Source organism: Xylocopa sonorina, unplaced genomic scaffold (genome assembly GCF_050948175.1).
Source record: "Xylocopa sonorina isolate GNS202 unplaced genomic scaffold, iyXylSono1_principal scaffold0014, whole genome shotgun sequence".
NCBI lineage: Eukaryota > Metazoa > Arthropoda > Insecta > Hymenoptera > Apidae > Xylocopa > Xylocopa sonorina.
This window is the reverse complement of record NW_027490090.1, coordinates 3,521,651-3,546,539: the sequence shown is the minus strand read 5'-3', so window position 1 is coordinate 3,546,539 and position 24,889 is coordinate 3,521,651. Positions and strand designations below refer to the sequence as shown.

Here is a 24,889-nt window from a genome sequence, read left to right as displayed (position 1 = left end):
TCAAAATTTTGAATCTACACTGGTGATATTCAAATTTTTGAATCTATGCCAGTGGTTCTCAACCTTTTTCGAAATATTCACAATCGATGTCAGTGGTTCGCAATCTTTTTCGAAATATCCACAATCGATGTCAGTGGTTCTCAAGTTTTAGAATTTATGCCAGTGGTTCTCAAACCTTTTTTCGAAATATTTACAATCTATGTCAGTGGTTCTCAAACTTTTTTCCCGAAATATTTACAATCTGTGCCAGCGGTTCTCAAATTTTTGAATTTGTCAGTGGTTCTCAACCTTGTCGAAAAATTCTAAATCGAATTCAGTGGTTCTCAAACGTTTTTCGAAATATTCACAATCAATGTCAGTGGTTCTCAATTTTTTGAATTTATGCCAGTGGTTCTCAACCATCTTCGAAATATTCACAATCGACGTCAGTGGTTCGCAAATTTTGAATCTACGTCAGTGGTTCTCAACTTTTCCCGAAATATTCAGAATCGAGGTCAGCGGTTCTCAACCTTGAAAGTCTACTCCAGTGGTTCTCAACCTTGTTACTTAAGCATGTTTTCCAGTTAGGTTTGGTTGAGAACCGCTGCTCGATTATTCTGCAGACTACAAGTTGAGAACCACTGTCCAATTATTTCGCGAACAGCAAGTTGAGAGCAACTGCTCAATTCGCGAATCGCAAGTTGAGAATCACTGTCCAAATTTCCGAGGTCCAAAAGTTGAGTACCACTGTCCAAAATGTTTCTTAGATCGTAAGTTGAGAACCACTGATATAAGTACTATTAATTATAAAGAAAACTATTTTAATCTTCTTTAATTGCGTTATAATACAAGTTGAAGAAGTATCGCAAAGTTAATTATCAATTTCTGCGACCATAACGAGTTAATTATCAATAAATTGCTTGATGATTATAATCAGCTCACTTTGTTTCTCACGAAACTTTTTAAAGTCGTTGCTCGTTTCTAGCATGAAAATTGAAAATTAGCGATCAAGGTATGGAAAGAATTGAAAAAAAAAGAAATGACGAATCGCGGAGTAATTGCAATTAAACAAATGACATCGAGGAATTCATCGCGAAAGATTTACCGCCCTCGAAACCAGGTGAACTCCTCCGCGCGAGCCAATCGCGCGGCAATAAAATTCCGGCTCTCCACTCTTTGAATCGAACGCACTGAAAACGCGTGCGAGACTGGAAATAAACCGTGGCCACCACGCTCTGGCAAAACAGAAACGAATTCGAGAGCATAATAAATTTAATAAATCAAAGTGTCGCGCGTTCGACTCCTTCAGATCCAACAATTTTTCATATACTCGCTCAATTAAATTGCTTTCGCGTGTACCTCCACTCAAACTAATACTAAAACTGTGACTGTCACAGATGCACGATAATAAATACTTTCGATTAACTGTGACAAGATCAAGAAACAAATCCTCGTTTATGTAAAAAAAAGATAGCAATTTTTCAGACAGACTTTTAACTTCTTGCAAGCAGTCATTCGTTCTCTTAAGCTTCTGAAATTGCTCAAAGATAAATAAAAAGTAGTAAAACATCAATGTTTCGTTGAGAGAATCTCTGATAGGCATAGAGATCGCTTGAAATCGAATTAGTCAGGAATATAGTCAATTTGGCGAGATGCTCGCATTACAGAAGCCGTCTTCGCTAATCGGATGAAGTCTGCGGTCTGTCGTGGGTGCGAAATAGATGGCACGTGAAACGTCTCGCGAGAAGGGCTGCGGAGAATCGGGTCGACCCTTTCGCCTTTCACGCGAGTATTTCACTTTCGAATGGCGCAGACTCGATACAGAGAGATACGGAGAGACAGAGAGAGAGAGAGAGAGAGAGAGAGAGAGAGAGAGAGAGAGAGACAGAGAGTGACTGAATATATCAGAAAATGAGATAGTGAGAGTGAGAGTGAATACATGAGAGAGAAAGAGACAGTGAATATATATATGAGAGAGAGAGACAGTGAATATATATATGAGAGAGAGAGAGAGAGAGAGAGAGAGAGAGAGAGAGAGAGACAGTGAATATATATATGAGAGAGAGAGAGAGAGAGAGAGAGAGAGACAGTGAATATATATGAGAGAGAGAGAGAGAGAGAGAGAGAGAGAGAGAGAGACAGTGAATATATATGAGAGAGACAGAGAGAGAGAGAGAGAGAGAGACAGTGAATATATATGAGAGAGAGAAACAGTGAATATATATGAGAGAGACAGAGAGAGAGAGAGAGACAGTGAATATATATGAGAGAGAGAGAGAGAAATATATAAGAGAGACAGTGAATATATATGAGAGAGAGAGAGAGAGAGAAATATATAAGAGAGACAGTGGGAGAAAGAGAGAGAGAGAGAGACAGTGAATATATATGAGAGAGAGAAAGAGTGAATATATGGGAGAGAGAGAGAGAGAGAGTTATGAGAGGCAGAGAGAGCTATAAGAGAGAGAGAGAGAGTTGAGAGAGAGAGAATGAATATATAAGAGAGAGTGAGAGAGAGAGAGAAAGAGAGAATATATGAGACAGAGAGAGAGTTGAGAGAGAGAGAGAATTTTAAGAGAGTTGCGAGAGAGAGTTATGAGAGGGAGAAAGTATTTTAAGAGAGAGAGTTGAGAGAGAGAGAGTTATGTGTGAGAGAGAATTTTAAGAGAGAAAGAGAGAGAGTTATGAGGGAGAGAAAATTTTAAGAGAGAGAGAGAGAGTTGTGAGGGAGAGAATTTTAAGAGAGAGAGAATTTTAAGAGAGACAGTTGAGAGAGAGAGAGAGAGAGAATTTTAAGAGAGAGAGTTGAGAGAGAGAGAGAATTTTAAGAGAGAGAGAGAGAGAATTTTAAGAGAGAGAGTTGAGAGAGAGAGTTGAGAGAGAGAGAGAATTTTAAGAGAGAGAGAGAGTTGCGAGAGAGTTATGAGAGAGAGAGAGAGAGAGAGAGAGAGAAAGAGAATTTTAAGAGAGTTGCGAGAGAGAGTTATGAAAGAGAGAGAGAATTTTAAGAGAGTTGAGAGAGAGAGAGAGAATTGTAAGAGAGAGAGAGTTGCGAGAGAGTTATGAGAGAGAGAGAGAGAGAGAGAGAATTTTAAGAAAGACAGTTGCGAGAGAGAGTTATGAGAGAGAGGAAATTTTAAGAGAGAGAGTTGAGAGAGAAAGAATTTTAAGAGAGGGAGTTGAGAGAGAGTTATGAGAGAGAAAGAGAGAGAGAATTTTAAGAGAGTTGCGAGAGAGAGTTATGAGAGAGAGAGAATTTTAAGAGAGTTGAGAGAGAGAGAGAGTTACGAGAGACAGAATTTTAAGAGAGAGAGAGAGTTATGAGAGAGAGAGAGTTACGAGAGAGAGAGAGAGAATTTTAAGAGAGAGAGAGAGAGAGAGAATTTTAAGAGAGACAGTTGCGAGAGAGAGTTATGTGAGAGAGAGAAAATTTTAAGAGAGAGAGTTGCGAGAGAGAGAGAGAGAGTTGAGAGGAAGAGAGAGAGTTGAAAGAGAGAGAGAGAGAGTTTCGAGAGAGAGAGAATTTTAAGGGAGAGAGTTGCGAGAGAGAGAGAGTCATGCAAGAGAGTAAATTTTAAGAGAAAGAGTTGAGAGAGAGAGAATTTTAAGAGAGAGAGTCGCGAGAGAGAGTTATGAGAGAGAGAGAAAATTTTAAGAGAGAGAATTGCGAGAGAGTGAGAATTTTAAGAGAATGATAGAAAGAATGAGAGTGAGAGTGAGAGAGAGAGAGTGAGAGAGAAAGTGAAAGAGAGAGAGTGAGAGAGAAAGTGAGAGTGAGTGAGAGAGAGTGTGAGTGAGTGAATAAATCAGAGAAAGAGAGAGTGAGAGAGCGAGAGTCAGAGAGTTATATGTGAGCAACCGCTCGATGTCGAGGAGCAATCCTGGCTACAGGACGAATGGCTATTACCATCGAGCAAACTCGATTCGCGTGGATTTTTCCATCGCGAAAATTTCGTCCGTCGAATGGGATTATTGACAATCGATGGTCGCAAAGATTGATCAACGGCAATTAAATTGATTGGAGGTACGGGGGACGTTTGTTCTAACTGGATCGAGGGTTAATTGTAACCGACTGATCAGTCGACTGGGGAAGGTTATCGTCTAAACGGATTCGAGGTTCGATAGATTAGGCGAATGGCACGAAATTAGATCAAGACCCTGATCCGTATTAGCGTCGACACTCTTACCTGCGTTAAACGTGAAATCTGACGCTGATGCCCTGTAATTGAGTCAGAGAGAGAGAAAGAGAGAAAGGTAGAAGAATTAGAGGCTAGATTTGCTCTCTTATGTTCGATTTTTTCTTGAACCTGGGCTTTTTGAAGAGAATTGGAAGGTTTAAGCTTGCTCTGGAAAGAATTGCAAGGCTCTAAGCTTGCTCTGGAAAGAATTGCAATGTTTAAGCTTGAGAGTCGTAGCTTCAAGTTTCAAGCTTTAGATCTGAGTGTTCAACTTCCAAGCTTGAGATTCGAAACTTCAAGTTATAAGCTTGAGATCTGAATTTTCAACTTTCAAGCTTGAGATTCCAAGCTTCAACTCTCAAACTTGAGACTTGAGTCTTCAAACTTGAAATTTCAACCTCTAAGCTTGAGTGTTTTGAAAAGAATTGCAAGGTTTAAGCTCGCTCTGGAAAAAATTGCAAGATTTAAGCTTGCTCTGGCAAGAATTTCAATATTTAAGCTTTGAAGTTAAGCTCTGAGGAAGAGAAAATTGCAAGGTTTAAGCTTGCTTTCGAAATAATTGCAGGATTTAAGCTTTAAAGAAGAGAATTGCAAGGTTTAAGCTTGCACTGAGAAGAATTGCAAGGTTTCAGATTTGAAGTTAACCTTTTGAAGAAGATAATTGCAAAATTTAGGCTTTTACAAAGGGAATTGCAAAGTTTAAACTTGGAACTTAAGCTCTGAAGAAGAAAATTGCAAGGTTCGAGCCTGCTCTGTTAAAATTTGCAATGTTTAGGCTTTGAAATTCAGCTTTGAAGAAGAGAATTGCAAGGTTTAAGCTTTAAAGTTAAGCTTTGCAGAAGAGAATTGCAAGATTTAAGCTTCGAAGAAGGGAATTGCAAAGTTTAAGCTTGCTTTGAAGGGAGTTGCAAGACTTAAGCCTTGAAGAGATCTGCAAGACTGAAGTTTTGAAGGGAATTGCAAGATTTAAGCTCGATCTGAATGGAATTCCATGAAAAGTTTAAAGAAGAGAATTGTAACTTTGAAAAGCAGCTTTCAAGAGGAGAATTGCAAGCTATGAAGAGCAGCTTTAAAGAAGAGAAATTTGCGTATTTTAAGGAGAACTTGAAAAAAGAGAATTGCAAGGTTCGAAGAAAAGCTGTGAAGAACAGAATAGCAAAGAGTCAAGAATAAAATTGCAAGATTTAAAGAGGATCTTTAAAAAAGAGAATTTCAATATTTAAACTTAAGATTTGAAGGAAATTGCAAAATTGCAGCTTCTTGCTTTAAAAAAAATTGCATAACTGAAGACTGCTCCACTTTCTTCATTAATAACTTTTAAACAAACAATAATCCACAATTCAAACCTATCAAACATTACTCACAAGAATGTCCTTGACAACATACACCAAGGTCAACAGAATCAAACTCTCGAGCTCTTCAAAAATCTCATCTAAACAACAAATAAAATAAAAAAATACAGAAACCATTTAAATAATTCAAGAAAACATGAATTAAGGGGCAACAAAAATTTGTCTGCACTTTTTCAAGAACAACAGAAGACGCTGAAGAGAAAATACTCGCAGTTTTACAATTTGCACCCTCGTTCCTTCCACCATTTCTCGTCCAAACAATTAAACAGGGACATCCATATTTATGCAGCCGGATAATTTTTCATTTTCGTACTCGTCTCGATTTTTATCACCGCTGATACCCTAATGAATATTCATAATACTCGAGATATATCTGGAACAGCGTACGAGAGGGTGGTTCGAAAATTTTATTTCGCGTTCGATGTACCTCGCCTCGCGGGTTGATCGACGATTTCGAATTCGAGGAATTATAATTCGCCAGTTAAAAAAATACGAGGTGTGAAGAGAGGTGGTTTAGAGGCTTTGAGAGAGGCAGAAGAGAGAATTGCAAGGTTCAAGCTTCCTCTGAAGAGAACTGTAAAGTTGAAGCTCCAGTTTCGATTAGTATTGCAAGGTTTAAGCTTAAGTTTTGAAAAGAATTGCAAGGTTTAAACTTTGAAGAAGCTTAAAGTGGCAAGGTTTAAGCATTCTCCAAAGAGAACTGCAAAGTTTAAGCTTAGAGGGAAAGAGAATTGCAAGGTTTAAGCTTCCTCTGAAGAGAATTGCAGGGTTTAGGCTTGAAGCAGAGAGAAATGCAAGGTTTAAGCTTCCTCTGAATTGTATTACAAGTTTCAAGCTTTCACTGAAGAGAATTGCAAGGTTTAAGCTTCCTCTGAAGAGAACTGCAAAGTTTAAGCTTAGAGGGAAAGAGAATTGCAAGGTTTAAGCTTCCTCTGAAGAGAATTGCAGGGTTTAGGCTTGAAGTAGAGAGAAATGCAAGGTCTAAGCTTCCTCTGAATTGTATTACAAGTTTCAAGCTTTCACTGAAGAGAATTGCAAGGTTTAAGCTTCCTCTGAAGAGAACTGCAAAGTTTAAGCTTAGAGGGAAAGAGAATTGCAAGGTTTAAGCTTCCTCTGAAGAGAATTGCAGGGTTTAGGCTTGAAGCAGAGAGAAATGCAAGGTCTAAGCTTCCTCTGAATTGTATTACAAGTTTCAAGCTTTCACTGAAGAGAATTGCAAGGTTTAAGCTTCCTCTGAAGAGAACTGCAAAGTTTAAGCTTAGAGGGAAAGAGAAATGCAAGGTTTAAGCTTCCTCTGAAGAGAATTGCAGGGTTTAGGCTTGAAGCAGAGAGAAATGCGAGGTCTAAGCTTCCTCTGAATTGTATTACAAGTTTCAAGCTTTCACTGAAGAGAATTGCAAGGTTTAAGCTTCCTCTGAAGAGAACTGCAAAGTTTAAGCTTAGAGGGAAAGAGAATTGCAAGGTTTAAGCTTCCTCTGAAGAGAATTGCAGGGTTTAGGCTTGAAGAAGAGAGAAATGCAAGGTTTAAGCTTCCTCTGAATTGTATTACAAGTTTCAAGCTTTCACTGAAGAGAATTGCAAGGTTTAAGCTTCCTCTGAAGAGAACTGCAAAGTTTAAGCTTAGAGGGAAAGAGAATTGCAAGGTTTAAGCTTCCTCTGAAGAGAATTGCAGGGTTTAGGCTTGAAGCAGAGAGAAATGCAAGGTTTAAGCTTCCTCTGAATTGTATTACAAGTTTCAAGCTTTCACTGAAGAGAATTGCAAGGTTTAAGCTTCCTCTGAAGAGAACTGCAAAGTTTAAGCTTAGAGGGAAAGAGAATTGCAAGGTTTAAGCTTCCTCTGAAGAGAATTGCAGGGTTTAGGCTTGAAGCAGAGAGAAATGCAAGGTTTAAGCTTCCTCTGAATTGTATTACAAGTTTCAAGCTTTCACTGAAGAGAATTGCAAGGTTTAAGCTTCCTCTGAAGAGAATTGCAGGGTTTAGGCTTGAAGCAGAGAGAAATGCAAGGTTTAAGCTTTCTCTGAATAGAATTGTAAAGTTAGAGCTCCAGTTTTGATTAGTATTGCGAGGTTTAAGCTTAAGTTTTGAAAAGAATTGCAAGGTTTAAACTTTGAAGAAGCTTAAGCTGCAAAGTTTAAGCTTCGAGGGAGAGATAATTGCAAGGTTCAAGCTTTCACTGAATAGAATTGTAACGTTAAAGCCTCAGCTTTGATTAGTATTGCAAGATTTAAGCTAAGTTTTGAAAATATTTGCAAGGTTTAAGCTTTGAAGAAGAGAAAATTGCAAGGTTAAAGCTTTCTCTAAAGATAATTGCAAAGTTTAAGCTTCAAAGGACAGAATTTCAAGGTTTAAGCTTGCTTTGAGGGAAATTGCAAAGTTTAAACTTGCATTGCGGGGAATTGCAAGGTCTAAGCATTGAAGTTAAGCTTTGAAAAAGACAATTGCAAAATGGAAGCTTTGAAAAAGGAAAAATTGCAAGGCTTAAGCTTTTTTAAAGAATAGAATTGCAAGGTTTAAGCTTTGAAGAAGAGAGAGTTCTAAGGTTTAAACTCTGAAGAAGAAAGAATTGGAAGGTTTGAGCTTCCTCTGTAGAGGATCGCAAGATTCAAGCTTTCTCTGAAAAGGATTGCAAAGTTTAAGCTTTGAAGAAGAGAGAATTTAAAGCTTTAAGCTTCATTCAAAGAGAATTGCAAGGTTCAGCTTTCTCTGAAGAGAATTTCAAGGTTTGAGCTTTGGCTTTGGAAGGAATTGCAAGATTTAAAGGTTGCTTTGAAAAGAATTGCAAAGTTTAAGATTTGCAGAAGGGAATTTCAAGGTTTAAGCTTTGAAAAGGAGAATTGCGAGGCTTAACTTTAAGCTTTGAAAAGAATTGCAAGCATTTTTAAGCTTCTTCAGAAGACGATTCGAGGGTCTAAGGTTTCTCTAGAAACAATTGCAAGATTTAAGCTTGAGTTGTGCAAAAAATTATAAAGTTTAAGCTTGAGCTTTAAAGAGAATTGTAAGATTTAACTTTAAGTTTTGAAAAGAATTGCAAAGTTCAAGCTTTGCAGAAGGGAATTTCAGGGTTTAAGCTTTGAAAAGAAGAATTGCAAGGCTTGAGCTTGCTTTGAGAAGAATTCCAAGGTTTCCTCTTCCTTTCAAAGGTATTGCAAGGTCTTAGCTTTCTCTACAAAGAATTGCAAGGTTTAATCTTAAGCTTTGAAGAGAATTGCAAGATTTAAGCTTAAGCTAGGAAAACAATTGCAACATAGAGTTTTTCAGAGAATCCCAAGATCTAACACTGCTACCCTACACTTCCTCAGTCAATAATCCTTAAAGAAACTTCTATCCAAAAAATATTTTCAATAAACCTCTACCTTCTCCTGAATAAAACCATCATCTATCTTTCCCCTCAAATCCATGTATCAGAAGATCTCACATCTCTAACACTTAATTAAAAATTTCGTTTATTGCACGCAAATATACAAATATATTTAATAATCGATATTATTAAACATTATAAAAGACACAAACAAATATAATCAATAATATATAAAAAACAAATGTAATCTTTTCATTCTTAACAATATAAGAAAAAAAAAGGGACAAGAACAAATATAAATAATATATAAGGATAATATAATAAGAACTTTGACAAGAAACAGATATAATCATTTAATTCTTAACAATATAAGAAAGAAAAAAAATCACTCACCAGAATATACAAATAAATTGATAAATAAATTAACTAAAATTACCAATATATTAAGAACTTACTTCGAAAGAAAACAAATATAATCATTTAATTCTTAACAATAAAATATAAGAAAACGAAAGGTCACTCACCAGAATATACCAATAAATTAATTACAATCGCCAACATATTAAGAACTCACTTCGACAAAAAACAAACATAATCATGTAATTCTTACCAATCTAAGAAAAAAAAAGCAAAAAAAGAAGATCACTCACCAGAATATATCAAAAATTTACAATCATCAATATATCAAGAACTTTGGCAAGAAACAAGTACAATCATCGAATTCTTACAAATCTAAGAAGAGAAAAAAAGGAAAGAAGATCACTCACCAGAACTTTCACCATGTATATCCTCCAGCTCTGAAGTCCAGCCCAGTCGAAGGGGCAGCCGTGCAGCAGTTTAAACTCCCCACTGCACCGCGCACTCCTCTCTGCAACGCGAAACAGCAAAAAGGGTTAGCAATGGCGACGAAGATGGTAGCGACGGTGGTCATGCTTGAATTTTTTCGTTCTTCTCGCGACAGTTAATGGCGAGGCGGGTCTGGCCGTGTCCGTGCGAGCAAATATTTCCGACTGGGCTCGCAGCGGACGAAAAGGACAGTCCCTGCTGCTATTTACCATCGCGAGCGTTTCGAGAAATTGGGTTACGCAAACATCCTTCGAAGAAGGCGCTTCTGAGAGAGAGAGAGAGAGAGATCTGCTCTGCCCTCTTTTCGTTCGCCTTTTGTCAGTGTTACATTGTTGTGTACGTGCGAATGTGTGTCTACGTGGACGCAGTTACTTTATTACTGTTGTTAACCATTTAAAACTGCTTAATTACACTTCTGTTTGGCCACTGAGACGCACGTGTGCACGGAGAGGAGTGTAATTAAGCTTTTAGTGGTTTTAAGTGGTTAAGAATAGTAATGGAGTAAGTAAGTAGTGTAAATGAAAAAAAAATTGTTATTAAATAGGTTTTGTATAATTTGTTTGAAGCAGAATAGCGTGATTTTGCCTTCCTTTCAGTGTTACACGTTGTGTACGTACGAATGTGGGCAGACAGAGACACAGAGACGCATATGTGTGCTTAGAGAAGGGTAATTAAGTGGTTTTAAGTGGTTAAGAATAGTAATAGAGTAAGTAGTTTAAATAAAAAAAAAAAAAAATTGTTATTAAATAGCTTCTGTATTATTTATTTGGGGCAGAGTAGCGTAATTGAGTCTTACATAATTTTTGTATAATTCATTTGAAGCAGAGTGGAGTAATTAAGTCTTAAATGATTTTTATATCATTCATTTTAAGTCTTAAATAATTTTTATATCATTCATTTTAAGTCTTAAATAATTTTTATATCATTCATTTTAAGTCTTAAATAATTTTTGTATAATCAATTGTATTTATTAATAAAATTTGAAGCAGAGTAATTAAGTCTTAAATAATTTTTATATAATTCATTTTAAGTCTTAACTAATTCTTGTATAATTCATTTGAAGCAGAGTAGCATAATTAAGTCTGAAATAATTTTTGTATAATTCATTTGAGGCACAGTTGCTTAATTAAGTATTAAATAATTTTTATATATAATATAGTTGTTTTTTCTGTTTTTAGTTACAGTGTTGCTGGTGTAAATATAGTTTGAGAATTGATAAAATAGCAAATTTAAGATTTAAGAATAATTGTAGAATATAAGAATTGGGAAAACTGGTAGATTTAAGCTTGCTCTGTGGGGAATTGGAAGCTTTAAGTTTGCTTTAAAGGGAATTGCAAGGCTAAAAACTTGATTTGAAGGGAATTGCAAGGTTGAAGCTTCATCTGGAAGGAATTGCAAGGCCCTAAGCTTATTCTGGAAATAATTGCAAGACCTAAGCTTGCTCTAGAAAGAATTGCAAAACCTTAAGCTTGCTCTGAAAAGAATTGCAAGATCTAAACTTGCAGTAAAAAAATTTGTAAAACCCCAAAACTTGCAATAAAAAAAATAGTAAAACCCTAAGCTTACTCTGAAAAGAATTACAGGACTTAAACTAGCTTTCTTAAGAATTGCAAGACCATAAACTTGCTCTGAAGGGAATTCCAAGAAACTGAGCTTGCTCTGAAGAGAATTGCAAAATCTATACTTACAATGAACAAAATTTTAAAGACCTAAGCTTGCTCTGAAAAGAATTGCAAAACCTAAGGTTGGTGTAGAAAGAATTGCAAGACTCTAAGTTTTCCCCCGAAAAGAATTGCAAGACTCTAAGCTTGCTCTGAAAAGAATTGCAAGACTTAAGCTAGCTTTCTTAAGAATTGCAAGACCATAAACTTGCTCTGAAGGGAATTCCAAGAAACCAAGCTTGCACTGAAAAAAATTGCAAGACCAAAGCTTGCTTTGACAACAATTCTAGGACTTAAGTTCGCCTTGGTAGGAATTGTAAGATCCTAAACTTGCTCTGAAGAGAATTCCAAGAAACTAAGCTTGCTCTGAAGAGAATTGCAAAATCTAAACTTACAATGATAAAAATTTTAAAGACCTAAGCTTGCTCTGGAAAAAATTGCAAGACTTAAAACTTGCTCTGAAAGGAATTGAAAAATCAAAGCTTTGAAGAGAATAGCAGTTTCCAAAGCTTGGAAGAAAATTGCAAGACCAAAGCATTAAGCAAAATAGCACGATTCAATCTTCTGTCCAAATTCCAAAATTAACGCTCTAAAATAACTCCACAAATCTTAACCATTACTAAGAACTACAAAATTCAGACTTCAGAACAAAGTACCAAATTCAAGAATCGAATAGAGCCTTAATCACCAATCTTCTAAACGAATCGAACACCAAAGCTCTTAAGCTTTCATCACAATTACTAAACCCAAGAGCTCTGACAAGAATCACCAAATTTCAGCTTCGAAGAAGAATCTTAAGAACTTCGAGAACACTTGCTGAACCTAAGATCTTTGACAAGAATCACCAAATTTCAGCTTCGCAGAAGAATCTTAAGAACTTCGAGAACACTTGCTGAACCTAAGATCTTTGACAAGAATCACCAAATTTCAGCTTCGCAGAAGAATCTTAAGAACTTCGAGAACACTTGCTAAACCTAAGATCTTTGACAAGAATCACCAAATTTCAGCTTCGCAGAAGAATCTTGAAAACTTCGAGAACACTTGCTAAACCTAAGATCTTTGACAAGAATCGCCAAATTTAAGCTTCGAAGAAGAATCGCAAGCTCGAAGCTTAGAAAAGAACCGCAGGAACCGTAATTAACTTCTCGCGTTAAACCCTCGCGACGCTTTCAATTATTCCCCTCGTTCAACCGTGACTCTTTCCAGCGAACCAGAGAACCGCCTGTTGCCTGCCAAGGTTAACGAATCGCCCCAGCCAGGGAACGAATAAAAGACGGAGGCCTAGGCTTGCGTAACCTGAATCCTCGCGAGCGCCTCGAGCCAACAACTCGCACCCCCCTTTCTGGGGTTGGGGGATGTGGATTTTTCTCCTTTTGCCCCGCGAGCGAGAGCTTCTGTTTATAATTTCATGTTGACAGGCTACGGGATAATGGGACCACGTGTCACAGTCCCACGAATTTCGCGTCTACTTCGTACACATCGAGTAATTCCTGGAACTGGGAGACGAGTTGGGTTCTGGTGAAGAAAGGAAATACGTAGATGAATGTAATAGTTGTGGTTAATGTCTGGGGTGAGTTAAATTGGGATTGAATTGGAGGAATTTTGGGAGTTGTTGAGAGCAAGCTTAGAGTCTTGCAATTTTTGTCAGAGCAAGCTTAGAGTCTTGCAATTTTTAGCAGAACAAACTTAGGTCTTGCAATGTTTGTGAGAGCAAGCTTAGGGTCTTGCAGTTTTTTTCAGTGCAAGCTTAGGATCTTACAATTTTTTTCAGGGCAAGCTTAAGATTTTGCAGTTCTTTTCAGACTAAGCTTAGGCCTTATAATCCTTTTCAGAGCAAGCTTAGGGTTTTACAACCTTTTTTTTATTGCAAATTTAGATCTTGCAACTTTTTCCAGAGCAAGCTTAAGTCTTGCAATTCTTTTCAGAGCAAGCTTAGGGTTTTACAACTTTTTTTTTATTGTATGTTTAGATCTTGCAATTTTTTCCAGAGCAAGCTTAGGTGTTTAAAATTTTGTTCATTGTAAGTTTAGATTTTGCAATTCTCTTCAGAGCAAGCTCAGTTTCTTGGAATTCTCTTCAGAGCAAGTTTAGGATCTTACAATTCTTACCAAGGCGAACTTAAGTCCTAGAATTGTTGTCAAAGCAAGCTTGGGTCTTGCAATTTTTTTCAGTGCGAGCTTGGTTTCTTGCAATTCCCTTCAGAGCAAGTTTATGGTCTTGCAATTCTTAAGAAAGCTAGCTTAAGTCTTGCAATTTTTTTCAGATAAAGCTTAGGTCTTGCAAATCTTTTCAGAGCAAGCTTAGGATCTTACAATTCTTTTCAGAGCAAGCTTAAGATTTTACAGTTCTATTCAGAGCAAGCTAGGGGTTTTACAACTTTTTTTTTATTGCAAGTTTAGTTCTTGCGATTCTTTCCAGAGCAAGCTTAGATCTCCAAAATTTTTTTCATTGTAAGTTTGGATCTTGCAATTTTTTTCAGAACAAGCTCAGTTTCTTGGAATTCCCTTCAGAGCAAGTTTATGGTCTTGCAATTCTTAAGAAAGCTAGTTTATGTCCTGCAATTCTTTTCAGAGCAAGCTTGGGGTTCTACAACTTTTTTTCATTGCAAGTTTAGATCTTGCGATTCTTTTCAGATCAAGATTAGGTCATGCAATTTTTTTCAGAGCAAGCTTAGAATCTTGCAATTCTTCCTGGTCCAATCTTACATCTTGTAAATCTTTCTAGACTAAGCTTAAGTCTTGCAATCCTTTCTAAACTAAAGCTTAGGCCTTGAAATTCTCCCCAAATCAAGCTTAGTCTTTCAATTCTTTGTAGACCAAGTTTACGTCTTGCAATTCCTTTCAATACAACAATGCAAATCCCCTCTTCACCTCAATCCATCCTCAACCCTCGCAATTGCTTACAAAGCAAGCTTAAACCTTCCAAGAAAATCTCTCCACCCAAACCAAAGCAATCAATTACTCAAAACCACCCTCAATTTAGCCCAATTCACCCGAAAAACCCAAAACCAACCTTGATGTTTCTCAAAATTCCCTTCTCCACGTCCCACTAATAACAATTTGAACCTCCTCAGCTAATCAAGGATTAAAGCCTCGATGATTCCCCCTCAATCGAGGCCTGAGCATCGACTCTGCCCCTCTGCTCGCTAAATAAACCATTCAATTAATGCACGGCGGTATTAAAAGCATGGCCAGCGCCGGCAGAGAGGAGACCAGGAATTTTTACGCGCGTCCGTGGCGAGCTCACAAAGAGCAGTCGCGCTAGGTAAAAAACGAGGAACGAGAAGAAGAGAGCAAGCAAAAAAAAAGAAGAGAAACGAAAGAAGCAGCGTCGTTACGCTCACCGTGTTCCACGGTGTTAGCGCTTTCGAGTTAATTACTACCGTGGAAAACACAGAGTTTCGAGGGGTGGGGGATGAGAAAAGGAGAGAAAAAAAAAAAAAAAAATGGAAGATCGCGGAAGTAGGCAGTTCCGCGTGGGGAGAACGGAAATCCACGGCGCCAGCCATTGTGCTGAACCCTCCGTCGGCTGTGCAGCCTCGAAATCGCGACGGTTAACGAAATTCAGCTGTTCTTGCGTCGCAGACGTGCTGAGAATGAAAGAGCACCGTTTAAACGGCACGCTTTTCAGTGATAAAGCGTATCAGTCGTGCTTGGCCCACCGCGTTTCGCATAATGAAACGAAATTGTAGGGTTTGGGACGAAGGAGAAGCTTACAGGCTTCTCGATCGAGCATTGGAATTGTTGGACAGGTTTCAGACGTGCAATTTTTGATATAATTGTGAAAATGTATGATGGAAGAATTGGCTAGATTTGAAGAATCTTCACTTTTAAGTTTTGATCATTGCAAGCCTTGAGATTGCTTCGAAAGGAATTGCAAGATTTTATAGCGTATTTTGAAAGCAATTTTGAGGCTTGAGCTGGCCTCGTAAAGAATTGCAAGATTTAAGCTTGAGCTGTGAAAAGAATTGTGCAGTTTAAGCTTAAGCTTTGAAAATAATTGCAAGACTTGACGATTTAACGAAGTTGAAGGGTTGAGGACGAAGGAGAAGCTCGTAGGCTTCTTGATCGAGCATTGGAATTGTCGGACAGGTTTCAGACGTGCAATTTTTGATATAATTGTGAAAATGTATGATGGAAGACTTGGCTAGATTTGAAGAATCTTCACTTTTAAGTTTTGATCATTGCAAGCCTTGAGATTGCTTCGAAAGGAATTGCAAGATTTTATAGCGTATTTTGAAAGCAATTTTGAGGCTTGAGCTGGCCTCGTAAAGAATTGCAAGATTTAAGCTTGAGCTGTGAAAAGAATTGTGCAGTTTAAGCTTAAGCTTTGGAAAGAATTGCAAGACTTGACGATTTAACGAAGTTGAAGGGTTGAGGACGAAGGAGAAGCTCGTAGGCTTCTTGATCGAGCATTGAAACGATTGTAGACGTTTGAGACGTTCAATTTTTGATATAATTGCAAAAAAAAGGAAGAATGAGCTAGATTTGAAAAACTTTTACTCTTAAGTTTTGCAAAGAATTGCAAGATTTAAGCTTCTTCAGAAGACGATTCGAAGGTCTAAGCTTTCTCTAGAAAGAATTGCAAGCTTTAAGCTTAAGCTTTGAAGAGAATTGCAAGATTTAAGCTTCTTCAGAAGACGATTCGAGGGTTTAAGGTTTCTCTGAAAGAAAATATGGGATCCAGAAGAAATTGCAAGGCTTCAGATTGCTTTTAAGTTGGCATTGAAAGGAGTGGCAAAGCGTCAATTCACTTTGAAGAGAATTGCAAGGTCTAAGCTTGCACTGAAAGAAATTTCAAAGCTTCAACTCACTTTGAAGACAATTTCGAAGCTTCAACTTGTTTTGAAAGCAATGGCAAGGCCTCAGCTTGCTCTGAAAGGAATTGCAAGGTCTCAGCTCTCTCTGATAGTAATTGCAAGGTCTCAGTTTGCTCTGAAAGCAATTGCAAAGCTTCAGCTCACTTTAAAGAGAATTTCGAAGCTTCAACTTGTTTTGAAAGCAATGGCAAGGCCTCAGCTTGCTCTGAAAGAAATTGCAAGGTCTCAGCTCTCTCTGATAGTAATTGCAAGGTCTCAGTTTGCTCTGAAAGCAATTGTAAAGCTTCAGCTCACTTTGAAGAGAATTTCCAAGCTTCAACTTGCTTTGAAAGCAATGGCAAGGCTTCAGTTTCCCCTGGAAGAAGTTGCAAAGCTTGAATTTTACTTTAAAGAGAGTTTCAAAAATTCAGCTTCCTTTAAAAGGAATTGCTATGCTTGGAGTTTGTTTTGAAGGGAACAGCATTGCATTCGCTTGCTTTAGAAGGAATTGCAAGGCTTAAACCTTGCTTTGAAGGAAAGTACAAAGTCTGAGTTTGCTTCTGAAGGATTTGCAAGGCTTAAACCTTGCTTTGAAAAAAATTGCAAAGTCTGAGCTTGCTTTAGAACGATTTGCAAGACTAAAAGCTGGTTTTAGAAGAAGTTGCAAGGCTTAAAGCTTGCTTTGAAGAGGATTGCAAAGTCTGAACTTGCTTCAGAAGGATTTGCAAGGCTTTAGCTTGCTTTGAAGTGAATTGCAAGGCTTAGAGCTTGCTCTAGAAGGAATTGCAAGGCTTAGATCTTGCTTTAAAGAGAATTGCAAGTCTTTAGCTTGCTTTAGAAAGATTTGCAAGGCTTAAACCTTGCTTTGAAAAAAATTGCAAAGTCTGAGCTTGCTTTAGAACGATTTGCAAGACTAAAAGCTGGTTTTAGAAGAAATTGCAAGGCTTAAAGCTTGCTTTGAAGAGGATTGCAAAGTCTGAACTTGCTTCAGAAGGATTTGCAAGGCTTTAGCTTGCTGTGAAGTGAATTGCAAAGTTTGAACTTGCTTCAGAAGGAATTTCAAGGCTCAGAGCTTGCTTTAGAAGGAATTGCAAACTCTGAGCTTGCTTTAGAAGGATTTGCATGATCTAAAGCTTGCTTTGAAGAAAATTACAAAGTCTGAGCTTGCTTTAGGAGGATTTATCAAGCCTTAAAGCAAAGTCTGAGCTTGCTGTAGAAAGAATTACAAGGCTTAAAGCTACAAGTTTCAATTAAAAAAATATATTTGTTACTTTATTTATAAATATAAAGTACCATTAAGGTCACAAAATATATTCTCTGCTTATACCCACAAAAATCACAAGTTACCCACAATAAAAATTTTCAATTTAAATTCCACGACTATTTTGGCAAAATCTACTGTCAAACCTCGACTCGTCTAACCGAAATCATAAGTTTCATGCGACAAAAATTGTCAATTTAAATTCCACGACTATTTTGGCAAAACCACCAGCAAAACCTGGACTCGTCTAACGAAATGGCAATTAATAAAAAATATATTCTCTACTTTTACTCGCAAAAGTCACAAGATCCATGCAATAAAAATTTTCAATTTAAATGCCACGACTATTTTGGCAAAATCTACTGTTAAACCTCGACTAACAATTAATAAAAAATATATTCTCTACTTATACCTCGAAAACTCACAAATTACCCACAACAAAAATATTTAATTAAAATTCCACGACTATTTTGGCAAAACCACCAGTGAAACCTGGACTCGTCTAACGAAATGGCAATTAATAAAAAGTATATTCTCTACTTTTACTCGCAAAAGTCACAAGATCCATGCAATAAAAATTTTCAATTTAAATGCCACGACTATTTTGGCAAAATCTACTGTTAAACCTCGACTAACAATTAATAAAAAATATATTCTCTACTTATACCTCGAAAACTCACAAATTACCCACAACAAAAATATTTAATTAAAATTCCACGACTATTTTGGCAAAACCTACAGTTAAACCTTGACTCGTCTAACCAAATAGCAACTAATACAAAATATATTCTCTACTTATAAAAAATATACAAATATATTCTCTCTCACAATAAAAATTTTCAATTTAAATTCCACAAAGTCAAAATGCAAAATCTACTGTTAAACCTTGACTCGTCTAACTGAAATCATAAGTTTCATGCGACAAAAATTCTCGATTTAAATTCCACGACTATTTTGGGAAACCACCAGTGAAACCTGGACTCGTCCAACGAAATGGCAATTAATAAAAAATATATTCTCTACTTATACCCACAAAAATCGCAAAAATCACAAATTACCCAGAATAAAAATTGTCAATTTAAATTCCACGACTATTTTGGCAAAACCACCAGTGAAACCTGGACTCGTCTAACGAAATGGCAATTAATAAAAAATATATTCTCTATTTATACCCACAAAAATCGCAAAAATCACAAATTACCCAGAATAAAAATTGTCAATTTAAATTCCACGACTATTTTGGCAAAACCACCAGTGAAACCTGGACTCGTCTAACGAAATGGCAATTAATAAAAAATATATTCTCTATTTATACCCACAAAAATCGCAAAAATCACAAATTACCCAGAATAAAAATTGTCAATTTAAATTCCACGACTATTTTGGCAAAATCTACTGTCAAACCTCGACTCGTCTAACCGAAATCATAAGTTTCATGCGACAAAAATTGTCAATTTAAATTCCACGACTATTTTGGCAAAACCACCAGTGAAACCTGGACTCGTCTAACGAAATGGCAATTAATACGTCTCGCATGTCGCCTGTGACTCATTCTCGTAATTCGTTACGCAACCCAGTCGTTCTAAATATCGCGAATAAAATGAGACGCGACGAGGAGAGACAGTGCCTCTCTCTCTCTCTCTCTCTCTCGAGCTATATTCGCATTAACCGCGACATCTACGATCAATAAACGTCGCGTGGCGGATTAATTTGAAACGGAACCAGCCTCTGTCGAGTGTCTGGTAATCGTTAATACGCCGTGTCGCGCGATTCGAACAGAAAATGGCGAGGAAAAAAGGGCGGGAAAGGGACGGATCGCAAGGCTGACGCAGCCAAACGCTGTAATTTTAAACACTCGCAACGTGTATTGGATTACGTCCAGAGGAGACGCGGTTCTTCGCTCGCAGAGTCGAAATAGAATGACTCACAGACGAAGACCTTGTTCTAATTCAAAAACGAAACACGGAAAAGATTGCGACGGGGACGATTCGCGGGATTTTTGGCTGTTAACAAGTTTGTGGATGGTAAAAGTTTTTCAGAAAGATGGACAAATTTTTGACAGCCGTTTTCTGTTTAAATTGGAGCAAAAATTGACAGTAATTTTGTTTCTAATTATTATATTGGTGAAAAGATTGACAGTAATTTTATTCTTACATTGATGCAAAAATAATGACAATTGTAAGGCTTTAGACTTTGAAGAAGAAAGGCCTTGCAATTTTCTCTGCTTCGAAGCATAAACCTTATAATTCTCTTCTTCAAAGCTTGAACTTTGCAATTTTCTTAGTTATTTTGAAAACAATTGCAAGGCCTCAGCTTGCTCTAAAAGGAACTGCAAGGCTTAAAGCTTGCTTTGAAGAGAACTGTAAAGTTTTCACTTGCTTTGAAAGGACTTGCAAGGCTTTAGTTTGCTTTGAAAGGAATTGCAAGGCTTAAAAGCTTGCTTTGAAGAGAACTGTAAAGCTTTTACTTGCTTTGAAAGGACTTTCAAGGCTTTAGTTTGCTTTGAAAGGAATTGCAAGGCTTAAAAGCTTGCTTTGAAGAGAACTGTAAAGTTTTCACTTGCTTTGAAAGGACTTGCAAGGCTTTAGTTTGCTTTGAAAGGAATTGCAAGGCTTAAAAGCTTGCTTTGAAGAGAACTGTTAAGCTTTCACTTGCTTTGAAAGGACTTGCAAGGCTTTAGTTTGCTTTGAAAGGAATTGCAAGGCTTAAAAGCTTGCTTTGAAGAGAACTGTAAAGCTTTTACTTGCTTTGAAAGGACTTTCAAGGCTTTAGTTTGCTTTGAAAGGAATTGCAAGGCTTAAAAGCTTGCTTTGAAGAGAACTGTAAAGCTTTTACTTGCTTTGAAAGGACTTTCAAGGCTTTAGTTTGCTTTGAAAGGAATTGCAAGGCTTAAAAGCTTGCTTTGAGGAGAACTGTAAAGCTTTTACTTGCTTTGAAAGGACTTTCAAGGCTTTAGTTTGCTTTGAAAGGAATTGCAAGGCTTAAAAGCTTGCTTTGAGGAGAACTGTAAAGCTTTTACTTGCTTTGAAAGGACTTGCAAGGCTTTAGTTTGCTTTCAAAGGATTTGCAAGACTCAAATCTTGCCTTGAACAAAGTTACAATGCTTTGAACAAAAATTTGCAAAGTTTATGCTTGATTTTAAGGGAATTACAAGATCTATGCTTGCTTTGAAGAGAATTTACCAGATTTAATCTTCATCTTATTTAATCAAAAACCAAAATTCTGAAAACCAACAGTACCACATCACCGATTTTCTTAGACAATCCTGCCATCTCAGAAACCATGATAAGTCCTACCAATACACTACAAACTTATCGTTATTCAGTGTGACTGAATGTTAATTAAAGTTTCAGCTTAAATTTTGCAGCTCCTTTCAAAGCAAGCTTAAACCTTGAAATTTTCTCTTCTTCAAAGCTTAAAGTTTGAAATTTTCTCTTCTTCAAAGCTTAAACCTCGCAATTCTCTCTTCTTCGAAGCTTAAACCTTGCAATTTCTCTCAAAGCATAAGCTTATATTTTGAAATTTTTCTAAAAGCGAGCTGAAATCTAACAATTCTTTCCAATGCAAGCTTCGAGGCTTGCAATTCTCTTCAGAGCAAGCTTTGAGGCTTGCAATTCTCTTCAGAGCAATCTTAATACCTGAAATTACTTTCAAAGCAAGCTTAAGTCTTACAATATTTTTCAAAGCTTAAATCTAGCAAATCTTAACAAAGTTTTAGCTTAAATTTTGCAAAAATTTCCCTTCAAAGCAAGCTTTGAGGCTTGCAATTCTCTTCAGAGCAATCTTAAACCTTCAGATTGCTTTCAAAGCAAGCTCAAGTCCTACAATTCTTTTCAAAGCTTAAATCTTGCAGATCTAATCAAAGTTTACGTTTAAATTTTGCAATTCCCTTCAAAACTTAAGCTTAAATCCTGCAAATCTGATCAAAATTGACAAAACAAACTTAAACAAAGCAAGCTTTAATTTTGCGATTCTCATCTGCAAATCTTAAACCCTGCAATTATCTCATCTGCAATCTCGAATCTTCTGCAAGACGACGCATCGCGTTGCATAAGAATCCTCTCTGAAGATTAAAATTCCGTTAAATACTTTCCTCGAGGCTGTGTGGAAGCCAAACTGGAGGCTGGTATCGCCAGGGTTCACCGTGAACCGCGATAATCTAGGATCAGAGGGTAATCGAGGACACGCAAGCGGCTGGGACAATTAGCATTCACGCGTTTCAACGTTTAACCTTTTCTCGAAGAGAGCTGCGTGGCCATCGTCAGCAGTCGTCGCTTAAACCGCCGTTTCGCGGACTTCCGCGCTATCAGAGTAATCGCGTGACATAGTTCGAAGCTAATTCGATGGCGTCGTAAGAGAAGAGACGCAAGTCTGGTCGCTTCGACTGCTGTGGAACAGCTGAGATGAGACTTGAGAGCTTTCAAGCTCTTCAGAGAGACAACAGACTTCAAGCTTACTCTGAAAAGAATTGAGAATTGCAAAGCTTATGGTTGCACTGCAGAGAGTTGCAAGATTCAAGCATTGAAGCGAAGGCTTAAGAAAAGGACATTGCAAGTTTCATGCTTCACAGAAGAGAAAATTGCAAGGTTTATGCTTCGAAGAAGAGAAAATTGCAAAATTTAAGTTTTGAAGAAGAGAATTGCAAGGTTTAAGCTTTGAAGTTAAACTCTGAAGCTGAGAATTCCAAAGTTTAAACTGTGTAGGACAAAATTGCAAGGTACAATCTTGCTCTGAAAGGAATTGCAAAGCTTAAACTTGCACTGCAGAGAATTGCAAGATTTAAGCATTGAAGCGAAGGTTTAAGAAAAGGACATTGCAAGGTTTATGCTTCACAGAAGAGAAAATTGCAAGATTTATGCTTCGAAGAAGAGAAAATTTCAAGATTTAAGCTTCAAAGAAGAGATAATTGCAAGATTTAAGTTTTGAAGAAGAGGATTGCAAGGTTTAAGCTTGTTTTGGAAAGCAATTGCAAGGTTTAAACCTTGAAGAAAGGAAAATTGCAAGGTTTAAACTTGTTCTAGAGGAAATTTCAAGGTTGAACCTTTGAAGTTAAGCTCTGAAGATGAGAATTGCAAGGTTTAAGCTTTGAAGAAGAAAGAAATGCAAGGTTTAACGTTTGAAGAAGAGAGAATTGCAAGGTATAAGCTTGCTCTGAAAAGAATTGCAAGGTTTAAGCTTGCACTGAAGGGAACTGCAAAGCTTAAGGACATTGCAAAGTTTATGCTTCATAGAAGAGAAAATTATAAAGTTCAAGCTTCGAAGAAGAGTAAATTGCAAGATTTATGCCTTGAAGAGAGAGAATTGATAGGCATAAGCTTTGAAGAAGAAATTTGCAAGGTTTAAGCTTTGAAAAAGAGAATTGCAAGGTTTGAAGTTGAGCTTTGAAGAAGAGAATTACAAGGTTTAAACTTTGAAGTTGAGCTTTGAAGAAGAGAATTGCAAGATTTAAGCTTTAAAGAAGACAGTTGCAAGGTTTGAGCTTTCAAGAAGGGAATTGCAGGGCTTATGCTTGCATTGCAGGGAATCGCAAAGTTTACGCAATGAAGTTAAGCTTTGGAAAATGGAAATTGTAAGGTTTAAGCCTTGAAGAAGAGGAAATTGCAAAGTTCAAACTTTGGAAAAGAGAATTGCAAGGTTTAAGCTCCGAAGAATAGAAACTTGCAAGGCTCAAGCGTTGAAGAAGAGAATTGCAAGGCATAAACTTGTTCTGGACAACATTATAAGGTTTAAGCTTGCTTTGAAGGGAATTGCAAAGCTTGAACTTACATTGCAGAGAATTTCAAGGCTTAAGCATTGAAGTTAAGCATCGAAGAAGACAATATCAAGGTTTAAACTTTAAAAAGCAGAAAATTGCAAGTTACAAGCTTTCTCTGAATAAAATTGCAAGGTTCAACCTTTCCCAGAAGCAAATTGCAAGGTTAAAAAGCTTCCTCGGAAGAAGCATTGCAAGGTTTAAACCTCGAAGAAGAGAAAATCGCGACGTTTAAGCTTTGAAGGACAGAACGAAGGAGAACTGACGCACGTCTGCTCGCGTGGACAGCCGTGGAACAGCTGAGAGGAAACCTGAGAGCGCGACCACGGCGAACTCCGAGTCGTACGCCTGGAAATAGCTTTGGCAACGTCCACGACACACAACCGTCCCTGTCTTGCTCCATAAAACGGGAGATTACCGCGTATCGTGTCGCTTTTCGTTCGCAACGCGGCCAATATAGATCATACGCTAACGATTGCCACCGGATGTGTCCGTTTAGCTCGTAACAACGAACTTTCGAGGACTTTCACACGATCTGTGACAGAGAAACATTTATTTTTTTTTTATTGGTGATGAGTTTGGTTGAATTATTATTGGTTGCAGCAGTTAGCAAAGCTTAAGTTCTTGCGATTCTCTGCAAATCTTAAGTCTAAATCTTGTAATTCTCTTCTTGAAAGCATCTGTTCTTCTTCCAGTTCTTTTCGAAGGTGGCTCAAGCCTTGCAATTCCCTTTTTCAAAGCTTGAACCTTGCAATTCTTCGCAGAACAAGCATTAAATCTTGCAATTCTCTTCTTGAAAGCATCTCTTCTTCTTCCAATTCTTTTCAAAGAAGGCTAAACCCTTTGAATTCTCCTTTTCAAAGCTTGAACCTTGCAATTCTTCGCAGAGCTAGCATTAAATCTTGCAATTCTTTGTAAAGCTTAAACTTAAATCTTGCAATTCTCTTCTTCAAAGTCTAAATCTTCCAATTTCCTTCAAAGAAAGCTCTGGCCTTGCAATTCTCTTCTTTAAGTTTTCAAATCTTCCAATTTTGTTCAAAGCAGGCTCAAGCCTTACAATTCCCCTTTTCAAAGCTTGAACCTTGCAATTTTTCGCACAACAAGCATTAAATCTTGCAATTCTTTGCAAAGCTAAAACTTAAATCTTGCAATTCCCTTCTTCAAAATTTAAACATTACAGTTCTCTTCAAAGGAAGCTCTGGCCTTGCAATTCTATTCTTTAAAGTTTTAAACCTTCCAGTTCTTGCTCTGAAGAGAATTGCAAAATGTAAGCTTGAGCTTTGAAAGAAATTGCATGATTTAAGCTTTAATGAAGAGAGAATTGCAAGGTTTAAGCTTTAAAGAAGAAAAAATTACAAGGTTTAAGCTTTGAAGAAGAGAATTTCAAAGTTAAAGCTTGCTTTGAAGGGAATTGCAAAGTATAAGCTTAAACTTTAATAAGATTTCCAAGATTGAAGCTTAAGCTTTGAAAAAAATTGCAAAATGTAAACTTTAGCTTTGACAAAAATTGCAAGCTTTACATTTAAATATTAACCACTGAAATACAACCTTTTTCTTAATCCTTACAATCCAAAGGTTGTATTGCAGCGATCAGTATTTTAATGTGAAAAATTAGAGAATTCTTTCAGTTGCCTCAGTTGTTATGATATGACGATTTTTTTCTTTTATATTAAACCTTTATTAATTTAACTAATTAATCTACCAAGTCCATTCGTTCTTTTTTATTTTGCCTTGTAATAAGAAAAAAAAATAACAATAACAAATATG

General features: G+C 37.0%; 2 protein-coding genes across 3 annotated transcripts in view; both read right to left on the bottom strand.

Annotated features, from left to right (window-relative positions):
• Positions 1 to 9,658, bottom strand: part of LOC143431828 (uncharacterized) — a 243,034-nt gene extending 233,376 nt beyond the window's left edge. Inside the window, exon 1 of one of the 2 annotated variants that reach the window (XM_076908780.1) lies at positions 9,572 to 9,658. In XM_076908780.1, the coding sequence (XP_076764895.1) occupies positions 9,572 to 9,586 (15 nt within the window). In that variant the 5' untranslated portion in view covers positions 9,587 to 9,658. Of the gene's footprint in view, positions 1 to 9,127; positions 9,133 to 9,571 lie in introns of those variants that run through there. The other variant, XM_076908781.1, reaches the window with a different exon arrangement.
• The window catches only part of LOC143431821 (protein masquerade-like), a 358,901-nt gene extending 334,230 nt beyond the window's left edge, over positions 1 to 24,671 (bottom strand). Inside the window, exon 1 of the mRNA XM_076908772.1 lies at positions 24,668 to 24,671. The gene's annotated coding sequence lies outside the window, so the exon portion shown is untranslated. The remainder of the gene's footprint in view (positions 1 to 24,667) is intronic.
• Positions 24,672 to 24,889: the final 218 nt, after the last annotated feature.